The 11,504-nt window shown below is 37.8% G+C and overlaps 1 protein-coding gene across 1 annotated transcript in view; it reads right to left on the bottom strand.

Annotated features, from left to right (window-relative positions):
- Positions 1–51: 51 nt before the first annotated feature.
- Positions 52–11,504, bottom strand: part of LOC110047414 (protein CIP2A homolog L-like) — a 12,253-nt gene continuing 800 nt past the window's right edge. Inside the window, exons 2-23 of the mRNA XM_020753160.2 lie at positions 11,188–11,347; positions 10,853–10,965; positions 9,466–9,560; positions 8,562–8,658; positions 8,229–8,351; positions 7,451–7,596; positions 7,040–7,115; positions 6,292–6,498; positions 5,454–5,610; positions 5,164–5,296; positions 4,535–4,610; positions 4,213–4,355; positions 3,616–3,868; positions 2,950–3,015; positions 2,700–2,810; positions 2,497–2,559; positions 2,270–2,311; positions 1,848–1,939; positions 1,624–1,737; positions 1,457–1,539; positions 823–962; positions 52–531 (exon numbers count right to left, since the gene is read on the bottom strand). Coding sequence (XP_020608819.2) covers positions 358–531; positions 823–962; positions 1,457–1,539; positions 1,624–1,737; positions 1,848–1,939; positions 2,270–2,311; positions 2,497–2,559; positions 2,700–2,810; positions 2,950–3,015; positions 3,616–3,868; positions 4,213–4,355; positions 4,535–4,610; positions 5,164–5,296; positions 5,454–5,610; positions 6,292–6,498; positions 7,040–7,115; positions 7,451–7,596; positions 8,229–8,351; positions 8,562–8,658; positions 9,466–9,560; positions 10,853–10,965; positions 11,188–11,347 — 2,664 coding nt within the window. The 3' untranslated portion in view covers positions 52–357. The remainder of the gene's footprint in view (positions 532–822; positions 963–1,456; positions 1,540–1,623; positions 1,738–1,847; positions 1,940–2,269; positions 2,312–2,496; positions 2,560–2,699; positions 2,811–2,949; positions 3,016–3,615; positions 3,869–4,212; positions 4,356–4,534; positions 4,611–5,163; positions 5,297–5,453; positions 5,611–6,291; positions 6,499–7,039; positions 7,116–7,450; positions 7,597–8,228; positions 8,352–8,561; positions 8,659–9,465; positions 9,561–10,852; positions 10,966–11,187; positions 11,348–11,504) is intronic.

Genomic DNA, 11,504 nt, shown 5'->3' with positions numbered 1-11,504 from the left:
TACACAACGGTTTCCACAAGTGTCAATGAATAACAAACAACACAACATCAATTGCCTGCATTGAGAGCAAATTTTAATCTTTCGTTCATTAAAATAGCAAGATTTTCATTCTGTTAGCAAGATTTGTCTACAAAATAATTTCGTATTGTATAAATTACGGGTGATTCTTTTACGAGTTTCGTGCTGAGGAGGTTGGTTTGGGGCTATCTATTTGGTCTGAGACCCATCAGATATAAAAATAAATTATCTATGTACAAGTAATTTGCTTTCATGAGTGCCTTCTCCAATGGTTCATAGACATCCTATATAAAAAGGTTTGATCACAGACTTATCAAATGACAGAGCATGGCAAGTACGTTAGCTGGGGTTTGCGCGATAATTACTGATCGGTACTTTGCCGCTGCTTAAGTTATGAATCATGGCAGCGATTTGAGCCTGGCGATCCAGTTCAGACTGTAGTTCCTTGACAGCTTCTTCTCGCTTCTTGATAACGTCTTCGTTCTGTCGACAGATGAGTTCCAACGACGACAGCTGCGAACGCGTCAAGAGAAAGTTAGAGATTAGTAAGAACATCCCTGTAAACTATTTTTTTTTTTTTTTTTTTTTTTTGCAAGGGGTACAAATTTGCAAAACTGAAATTATTGCAAGATAAAGCTCCCGGCCACGCAAATAAATTACCAATTGCAATATTAAGTGGGCTAGTCTCTCCTGTATGCACCAGATCTTTTATCTTTCAAGCACCTTCCTCTGTCTACTTCCCCCACTCTCCACTCCATATCCACCCACCCACCCACCCATCCCTTCCTATACATAAGCACCAACCTTATGCGATAATTCCTTCCGTTCTTTCTCCGCTTTTGTTAAATCATTTTTCAGTGATTCATTTTTCTCTTGCAGATCGTCGATATTCTTTTCGCATTGTTTCCTCTCTTCCTCTTGTTTCTGAAGGGATTTACGGAGTTCTGTAAAGGAGAAATGGGTAAAACAACGTCAGCTTACTATTGGCCAGGTCTTGACTATCGAGTATGGAATTAAACATCTCTAGCCATTTTTGGTCAACTCTGCAAAAGAAATGAATGGAAGTTTAAAGACGCTGTTAAATGCTACAATCTGTCAGTGACTGCAACTCAATTCTAGAAAAAAGGCTACGTTAATAAGCGAGCAACAAACAAACTCATTGAGAGACCAGTTATTGCAAAGGTCGCTTGGAGACTGAATGGTACTAAAACAAAAAAACGCATTAACATTACACTGTTTAACAGTGTGGTTAAATTAAACTGAATGTTTCAAGACAACCTGAAGCCCTTCAACTAGACAATCAGGTTAGTTTCAAAGCACTCGTAAGTTCTGAATCGACTTGCCATCAGGGAAGATGATCGACAAAAGATCCGTACACTATGGTTAACAAGCGCAGTAGGAATCAATAGAGCTTACTGCTAAGACATGATAGTTATACCTTGGCATTTGGCTTCCTTTTCTTTGAGCTGTTGTACAATCTTTTTCCTCTCCAGTTCAAGCTCCTGGAGCTGTTTCGACGTGCTGTGGAAATAGCCACAACGCGGTCAATATCTTTACAATTTATTAGAATTGAAATCGTAAACAATGAAAGCTGCACATGATTACCAGTCGTGCTGACTCTTAAGGTTATCGTTGTGTCGCCGTAACATCTCGTTCAAGTCTGACAGGGCTTTGTGCTCATCTTGAGCCGCCATAAGACTGCGCTGGCTTGTTTCAAGTCTGAAAAGAAAGCGAAAAAAGATGAGCAGTGAATGTTACACAAAATGTCACAGCAAGTAGTAGTTCAATTAATCGAACATGGCGGAAAGAAGGACTGAACAAAAACGTACCTTTGTGACTGCTCAGCATAGGCAATCTTCAGCTGCTCGTGTTCCTCAGCGACAACTTTCAGGTTTTCATTATGTTTCATCATGACTTCCATCTACAACATATAAACCATGAAGAAGTGATGATGAGTGGTTGCGACAAAACACTAAGTCAGCGTAGATTGATTGTTATCGAAAATAGTTCGAAATAGCTGATAGTAAATAACTGGAAAAACAAGGGCTAATCTACAGGAAATAGGTCTGAGTTTGAAATAAACGAGTTCGAGTTAGCTTAGTTCAACTTTACTTGTTTTTTTACCTCAACAAGTTATTATTTGAAGGTTTCTTCCATGGAAGGTCACTTCATGGTAGTGTAGCGTGACACTTTGATTTATGGCAAAATGAGCAAGGCAGGAGAAGACAAAATAACGTAACAAATCACATACCTCTTTCGTGGCAGCCTTTTGAGCTTGAAGAAGTTCATTTATCTGTAACAGAAAAAAGTGTTCCCGATGTATATTAAAATGTGCTGTCAAGCGAGATACATATATAACTTTGTAAAGCTCATTTTGTGAGACCAAGAGGGCTAAGGCTCCTGTTCCCATGCGAAAGTTACTTGACTTGCATCACTTAGTGTCTTAGTACAAATGTATGTTGATCAGCCGAGCCAAACCTGTTCTGCCTGTTGTTCTGCTTTCTTCTCTGTGGTCTGTAAGAGCTGCATAAGTTTCGCACACTGCAACAGAGAAAAAGCCAAACGATAAAAGATAAATTATAACAGCATAAATACGTTTTGAAGAATTTTAAAACTTAAAGCATGTAAAACGACCCCTGTCGAAGGCAGCAGATTACTTCCCAAAAAAATCATCGTCATACCTCGGCCTCCGATTGGGCCCTTCGACACCTGTACTGCGAAATGAGACGATCAGCTTGGGCCAGTGCAAGAGCTTTTGCTTCCAACAGATCTTGAAGATGACTTTCCTTCGTCTGAAATTGAAAACAAAACACAATGTTGAAGTCCCCTGATGTCTATAGAGTGAAGTATGAAACTCTTTGAACTTCATGTAAACGTTTTTTGAACTTTGAAGGTTTAAGGAAGGGATGGGTCATAACTTGAGACACTCACCACCAGAGCTGCCATTTTAGCCTCGTATATGTCCATGATTTCAGAGGCGTGAGGATCTGGCTTAATCTACAAGAAAATTGAGGCCAAAAGCAGAAATATAAAGTGAGCTACGAAGCTTACGTTGCATCCCATTTAAAAACTCTCCTTTAGCCGTGCAATGTTTTTCCTATTGGCGGAAGGAACTTAGAAATTGACATTTGGAATGCTACCCCGGATCGCTGCCAACATGAGGTGTTTAAGAGTTCGTTGTTTGTTGTAAGATTTATTCGTGGAAGCCAGCCAGGACGATGTAATGCTATGACAGTACTTCACTCGAAGACAGAAGAAGAGCACGCTAGAGACTCCCACGACTTGTGCATTACAAATATTTTACTCGGCTGCCCATTTTTCCGCCTGATACACGTCACTTTAACAGACTGACGTACCAGAAAAAAATTAACCCCTTTTTTCCGGCAAGGATTGCTGATCGACGCAAACAGACTATGACAAATAAACTCAAAAAGATATCGTTTGACTGACAATCTTATTTCTAGGTATATATAGGTATTTCTGTAAGGCCCCACTAGCCTTTGTGCTATTAACACAGCCGAGGGCAAATAAAGGTTTTTTTTTCTTTTCAACGGTACGCTAGGGTAAGGAACACGAAGGTACACTAATCAACCAAACCTCTAATCCAGACTTCATCTTCTCAATTAAGGACTCGATGTTTGCATCGTGGTGTGTGTTCTTTGGAGGAGCTGTTATCTTAACTGGAACGTGATCCTGGCCTACTGATCGTGCAGTCGAGTTCCGGCTGTTGATCATAGAGACCTGGTGCCGAGGAGATGACGGGGGACTCAGTTCTGTCTCGGCGGGTCTTCTTAACAGGGTCATCTCTTCCTCGCGAGCTGCGTTATTTGAGGCGATTAAATCCCCTAACCTGAAGCCAAAAGGGTTTTGAATTAAGAATTATTTGACAGCCATTCTGGGGTCCCTATGGCCAGATATACAAACTTTTAATTCAGTAGATCTGCTTTGAACTACAAGGGAAAGAAACAAAATCAGCCTAAAAATTCACGTTAAAAATGTCGAGTAGAAGATCATATTTTAGCTAACACAACTTAGAACACCCTCACGCTATAGCCCCACGGTGATTTCAGTTCAAACTAATTCTGAAGGAGGTTTCAAATCTCAGTACGACCAATGATTGGCCAGGGTATGCCTACAGTTCATACGTATTCCGTGCAGTGTATGACATTTTCGTTAGATTTTCACGAAGTTTACCATATGGCCTGGACGTCTGGCAAGCTGTTTGCCTCACAGAGAATCCGGAGAGATTTTTGGACGCTATCACGCGAATCGCTGCTCATCGAGCGTGCCAAGAATGGGACTAGCCGCTGGTCTTGTAACGCAGAAGCAAGCTGACCCTGTGGTAAGAAAAGCAGCGTTTTCAACAAAATAAGTTTGTTCATTTACAGCAGAGATCAGTTATGAAGTTCACGTTATTGGATTCGAGCACAAGGAGCGTCTGCGAAGTAGAGATAGTCTAATAACCAGTCGGAGAAACATGCTTTTTTTTCAGCCAACCAGCAGCAAAAGCCTCTACCTTTAATCCTTTGACATTATTCTTCAATTTGCAAAGCAAGTCTAACATCTGAAGTACAACGTTGACACCCTCTAAACTGAAATCACAAAATATCAGAATTCATTCACTGTCAACAAATTGAACTATGCATTGTAAAAGTAAGAGGTTTAAGCCTAAGTCTCTCATAGGGTCTGATTTCCGAAGCATCCCCCCACTTCCTCTTCAACCTTTAAGACAAAAACACTCATAGAGAACATGAGGTCTACAAAGGAGACTGTTCTTGCGGTGAAAACTACATCGGTGAGACCATGAGGAATGTGCAGGTGCGAACTGATCAACATTCAAACACATGCAATGACTGTGAACAGGACACTGTACCTGCCCGTCACCTACGCGAGAATGCTTTGTATTTGTTTAGCTGGCGCACACTCTGCACGGCCCAATCTTTTCACAAGCGAAGAATCCTACAAGGCCTAATGATCGAACAATGACAACCCAGCTTAAACAAACAAATTCACTGTAACATGGCGAAACTGAAGGTTGCTTCCCAATATTTTGTCAACTTGTATCCATTTACATGCATTCTCCCATACTTCTGTCAGACCCATTTTTACTCCTAGGAGAAAAAAGACAAGGATACAGTACTATACCTCCATGATAGTGCAAGAGTACTTCGTGTTCCCACACTGTTGTGCTGGTATTGGTATTCCAGCAGCTTCCACCAGTAATCAAGTTTCAATTGTCCTAAAACAATGTTCTTCAATGAATCTTCAAAACAGAGCAGTATTACCAGTTAAAGAAAGTTCACTACTGTGATCTTGTCAACCCTCATCAAGACTTTACAAACTGGAAGAAAATAGGCTTTGTGTGGAGATTGCAAGATCTAACAAGATACAGAAATTGTATGTAATTATACATCGGTTCAAATTAACAAGGATATCACTAAGAACTTCTAAGGCCTTGTTGATCTGTGCACACTTTTGTTTAAGCACAGCACCGTCAATCTCTGTTGGTGGTATGAGTAGCTGGGTCAGTACCGGCACCAGATCACATGTGCGGGGAGATAACTGATTCAACAGGCCACCATCAACAAGTTCCTGGTGTAAACAACAGCAATAGCAAATTAATACATTGGTAAAAATTGAAATATGGCACAGGTATCCCATTACTGAGCTATAATCATTCCTAATTTTAAAGTTTAGCAGATAGGACAACAATATCGTGCATCTACAGGATTTTTAGTCCACCGTACATATTAAAAGACCAATCTGTGGCTTGAATTAATAACATTTATGAGCAAAGATGTTAAAGAGCTGATTTTGTTGGGAATACTAACTGATTCCAAATAAAATTCCCTAGGAATATAAAATACATCAAGATTATGGTCCCTGTTCCATTTTTCCTACAATCTATGCAGTGCACAATAGGAAATTAAGTGTATGTTTGGGAGAACACTATGTGTCACTGGGCATTCCAGGATTGAGTGAGAGAGTGTTGGGAGAGCAAGAAAGTTGTCTACTGTGGCTGTACTATAATCAAGCTCCCAAATGTTCATGAGACATGAGACATTTTGCATGCTGTAAAAAGGTAGGTCATACACTGTAGTATTAGTTGTGCTTTTAATAATCTTACCATGTCCATGCACATAGCCTAGACTGCTTAAATTCAAATCAATGTCCAGTGAACAAAAATGTGATAACTTCGCAACTACAGTATATGTATGTGTACACAATTACTTCAATTTGTGACATAAAGTTAGAAATTTCAACAATTCTGACCTCATAAATCTCCTTAATGAAATCAAGAGCCTTTAGGGACACAGTGGAGTGGGTCTCGACTGACTGACTGGCCCAGTATAGGACAACATCATATGCACTGTTTACATTTGGATCCTTTGGTTTGGAGCTTGCAGGAGTGAACAGAGCTCTGCACACAAGACTTCTTAACCCAGTCACTGAGCAGAATGTCAATAGCAGCTCAAACACCTTTCAAGTGGAAAAAAGAATTCATCCAGATGTTGGTTCATTAGTTAGATCTAAAAGACAGTCCATGAAGCATCCTTGGTGAAGAATTTCTGAGGACACTCTTGCTTGTAACAGCAACTCTGTTTTTACTGCTAGTTTTGCCTGTTTTTAGTATTTATCTCTCAAGTAAGACATCTTTATTTTGTAGCTCCTTGTGCCACCTTTTACCGCAGACTATGTCAGTCATGCATGCAGCTGTCACAGCATACCATGTACATTGTAAAATGCCAGAAGCACTGCTATGATAATTGTACAAACTACTGATTCAGAACAAGGGATGTAGCCAAGAGTCAGCTGAAAGAAAGCTTACGCAAACTTTTTGGTACAAACGCAAGACAAGCCAGCTGGGCACTTTAAGAAGCTACTGTGTGGCTTTAAGTTTTTTCATAACTACATCCCTGCAACTGAATGTGAATCAATACAAATATGGTGAAAATACCACATTTAAAGCAAATAAAGGCAACAAACATTCAACAGAATGATAATCATTTTAATTTGTTACCTTCCCTGCTTCCTCTGCCTGATTTAAGTGAAGCAAGGCCAAAATCTGTTCCAAATAAAAAGCTAAGTGTTCATGTCTGAAAGAAAAATTAAATTGAAATGGTTTAAGGCTGCCAGTGAAAATGTCAAATTAACTAAAAGTTTGATTTCCTAGGTACAGGTTTGTACCTACTGCACATGTATCATGGGAAACACTGTACAATGTTTAAATTTTATTAACCATGAACCTTGTTATGATAATTTAATTACAAGGCAAAGCTAGACAAGGGGTCAGAAACAATTGGCACTCAAATGTCATACTCCAGTCATAAATTTAACATGGATATATGTACATGCACAAGTAAATAGTCTGTGCCTGTAGAAACAATAAAAAAACTTGCAAACTACAGAACCATGTGTACAAGGCACTTACATGAGAAGAGACTGCTGAATCTTAGGGCTGGCCAGTAAGTCAACAAACAAGTCCACTGAAGATCGTCTTGTCATTGGACCCTCACCATTTATAAGAAATGTGAACACAAGTTGAAAAGTCTGGTGGATGTTCTTGGGATTAAACAGCTAGTTGGTAAACCAGAAAAATTAAACTATGAAAAGTGAAGCAACATTAACATTAAAAATCCCAGTATCATATGTAACAATCTAGAGAATAAATATCTAAAGTATGTACAATTTAAGAATTATATGAAAATTTAAGAACTACATAAGGTGTATTCTGATCCACATTTATCATCTTTCAGTTCTACCAGGTTAACAAGCAGTCTTCTATTATACATGTACATGTATAAAGTTGACAGGTGTGCTTTCTCTAACAAACTGCCATAACTTGATGTAGTATTATTAATAATAAACACCCCTCTCTTGTTTTCTTTCTGCACTTATCAGATGTTCTGACTTATAAATAACCATAAAATTGAACAGAAGTTAGGCCTGGGAAGGATTACAGATTTCAATAGACAAAACTTGATCTTTTCTGAAACCAGCTCGACTTCATCCTTGTCGGTACACTGATCTTAGAGTTAGCCGTTAAGCACATTAATTTAATTAATTTAATATGTTCACTAAAGTCAAGTTTGTTATCCAGCTAGGATGACAGAACTGTAAATATGATATCAATACATGTGTACGGTATGCACTGTTAATTGAGAAGAAATAATGTATGTCTGTACATCTATAGACTATAGGACAAGTACCTTCTCCCCCAGCTGCTCGTGAAGTGATAAGCTTGTCAAAATGGACAACGCAAAAACAATCACCGTCAGGTTACTGTGTGAGAGAAAAGCTATCAGAGTCCGATAAAGTGATTTAATGTTCTCCTGCAACAAGAAAGTGGTCATAGTTTAGTTGAGAAACTACAACTCTCAATGTACTAATACCATGAAAAGTCAAGTTCAACAGTCATACGTACATGTCATGTACTATAAATAGTGATATACAAAGGGCTAAGGGGTGAAATACATTGGTCTCTAGTTACATGAAACATTATGATAAAATGAAAGAGTGTATTAAAACTGACTTGTACTTACCAGTGCCTTGACATGGGCCTGGATTGGTAGATTATGTCGACAAAGGTTTGCCAACAGGCCTAAACAGGGAATAGTTAGGTCTGACTCTGGCTTCTGTCTGCAGTAAATGAAACAAAAAAGGATATATACATTTTTATAAACAGACTTAAGTTTTACACATGTGTTATTTCTAAAAAATTGCAACACATCAATCTAATTTATGTCTGTGGTATAAACTGTCACTATTACAGTATTAAATGAATTTTTAACTTGAGACTTTTTTGCTGTAGTAGTACTGTAATCCTGAATAGCACTTTGAAATTTTTCGTAGGATTTAAAAAGAGAAAACCAATCACCCACAATAAAATTCAATTCATGCATATGTACATGGTATATAGTCACGCCCCATGTATGGATTTTTGGGAAAATCATCCAAAATAATAATTAATTTTAATTACTCATTAATATGTGATACATTAAATTTTAATACTAAATAATATCTTGTTGCGTAGTATGATGTTGAATTTGTACCAGGTCCAGTAACATGGTTGTAGTACATGTCAGCTATACAAGATATTCAATCATGTATGGATTACTGGCCAAGTTCGTTCAGTCAAGGTGGCTGGATATCAGCCATTTTCTTTGTTTGTGTGTTTATGGACTGAAATGGGGCCATCTTGACCAAACAAGCTTCATGGTCAATAAAGGATTTACACGCATTATAATATACGGAAAAAGAACACTATTTCTTTGCGGGACACAGCAGGTAATCCTGAGCAGGCAAGATAGCGCTATCTTGCCCACTCAGGTAGCCAATCACAGCACAGGATTTGGTTCATCTTGCCTGCTTGCACAGCTACATGTAGCTGTGTACATAAGTACGTGTATAACACCGACAATGTAACTGTTACCAAGTCTTACTCACATGTTTGTCACCAGATATCTGATCAATTCCTCAATGTATCCACTTGGTGTTGTAATCTTGCAGCCATAAGTGACTCTTTCTAATAGTTGCAGACACTTATAAAGAATGACAAAAAAAGTGTTCATAGACAAATATATATCAATTCTTAATATACATTCATTTCAGTCCAATGATAATGAATTTATTTTCATAAAATACAATGAAAAATTGAAGATATGTGTAAGTAGGTGTACATGACATGCCATGACCTAAAGACTTTAAAAATAAATGTAACGTGTCTAGGAAAATAACTATCCACCAGCAAAGAAAAATGTGGATCTTCATCTCTAACTAGTTGTACATAAATGATAAAAACCATGTAGAACTGTACAATGACAAATAAACAACTTCAATTATTTTTCTACTGAAATAGAAACAAGACATTTGAAACTTTAATTAAAAACAATTTATGGAACACAAGCCCAATAGAAACCAAAATAATGCCCTCTCGCTTGTTGTTGCCTATGTGCCAATTGAAGTTAGGTGCTTACCAAGCAAATGGCTAGGTGCTTATCACAGATACTATAAAAGTCTCGGTAGAGCTTCATGTATATAATCATTATTCCACTTTTTAATACTATTATAATCATAATCATAATCATAATTATAACCAGCTCCCAGTTGGCTTGATAGCTCAGTTGGTAGAGCACTGCACCGGTATTGCAGAGCTCATGGCTTTGAATCCCATTCAGGCCTGAATTTTTTTTCAGGCTTTAGTTTTACACCTGCTTAAGTTGTGTGCATAACTACGATGATCAATCAAGTCTTCAAATCAGAATGTATATCATATGTTCACTTTTTATGGTGTTCACTTTTGGAGGAAGATCATTTTCAGTGGCAGGTAGCACCAACGCTTTATAAATTATACATTTAAATATTTTACTGTTATTTGATAATCAGTCATGAAATCTCTCTCCAGGAGATGACTAAAGCCACCACTCCTTAATCAGAATGCAGTTATACCTGATGTTTAGCTAGTATTATACATGGTATCTATTAAGCAATTAGATTATGAGCTCAAGATTTCTATCGCATGATAGTTGACGAGGGCTCAGCCCAAGTCAACTATCACGCATAGAAATCGAGAATAAATAATCTAATTGTTTTGGTATAAATCTACTAGTCGTTGAAAACTTTATCTAAATCCTCTTCACAGACACTTCGAAAACGCCAAGAAGCGACCATCATTTCCTAAGCAACAGCACATTGCTACGCTACTCACTATCTATCACAGAATAGATAGTGCGTAGTGTAGCCAATCAGAGAACGGCATTTGTGATAGAATGCTTGTAGATTTATACTAATAGACTGTAGGATGTAATATTTATACATATAATAAAGCAAGTACCTGTAAAATCATTTTTTCATTAGATGCAAGGTGATGCTTGTGAAGAAGGGCTGCTAGTGTGGATGTGAGGTGATATGTCGTGTGAAGGATCTCTCTTGTCTCTCTATCATTTGCTGAAAAAAATCATCACAGTTACATGAATTAAAGCAACCAGAAGTGCTTATTTAAATTCCATTTATTTATTCCAGATGAACGTAATGTTTTCTCTTGTGTTACAATAGAGACACCAGCAACTGTACTTATTTTTCTCTGTGTCCCTGTATGAAAACTCAGCTTTAAGATATTACTCGCAACACAACATTACTTTATTAACTAGTAACTACTGTAGTACTCACCTAAATTAAAGAGTAGGACCACAGTCTTTGTATGGAGACTTGCTTTCACATTACTCTCACTCAAAAGACCCACCAGAGAAGAAAGACATTCTGCAGGAAGAAGTTCTTTGGCATTAAATCCACGCAGAGGTTTGCCTGACGATGTGATACCAATTAAGACCTGACAGTGAAAAAAACTTAAAATGAGAAACAAAATAAAAAACAGCTGAACTGAAATATGAACCCTATTTTCTATGGCATGGTATAAATATAATGGCAATAACAAATGCTACTTTCACTGTACATCGATGTGTAAATTTATGCATAATAGAGTAAAC

This window comes from Orbicella faveolata, unplaced genomic scaffold (genome assembly GCF_042242905.1).
Source record: "Orbicella faveolata isolate gen_17 unplaced genomic scaffold, um_ofav_v1 contig_1, whole genome shotgun sequence".
NCBI classification, from domain to species: domain Eukaryota; kingdom Metazoa; phylum Cnidaria; class Anthozoa; order Scleractinia; family Merulinidae; genus Orbicella; species Orbicella faveolata.
This window is presented reverse-complemented; position numbering and strand designations above follow the sequence as displayed.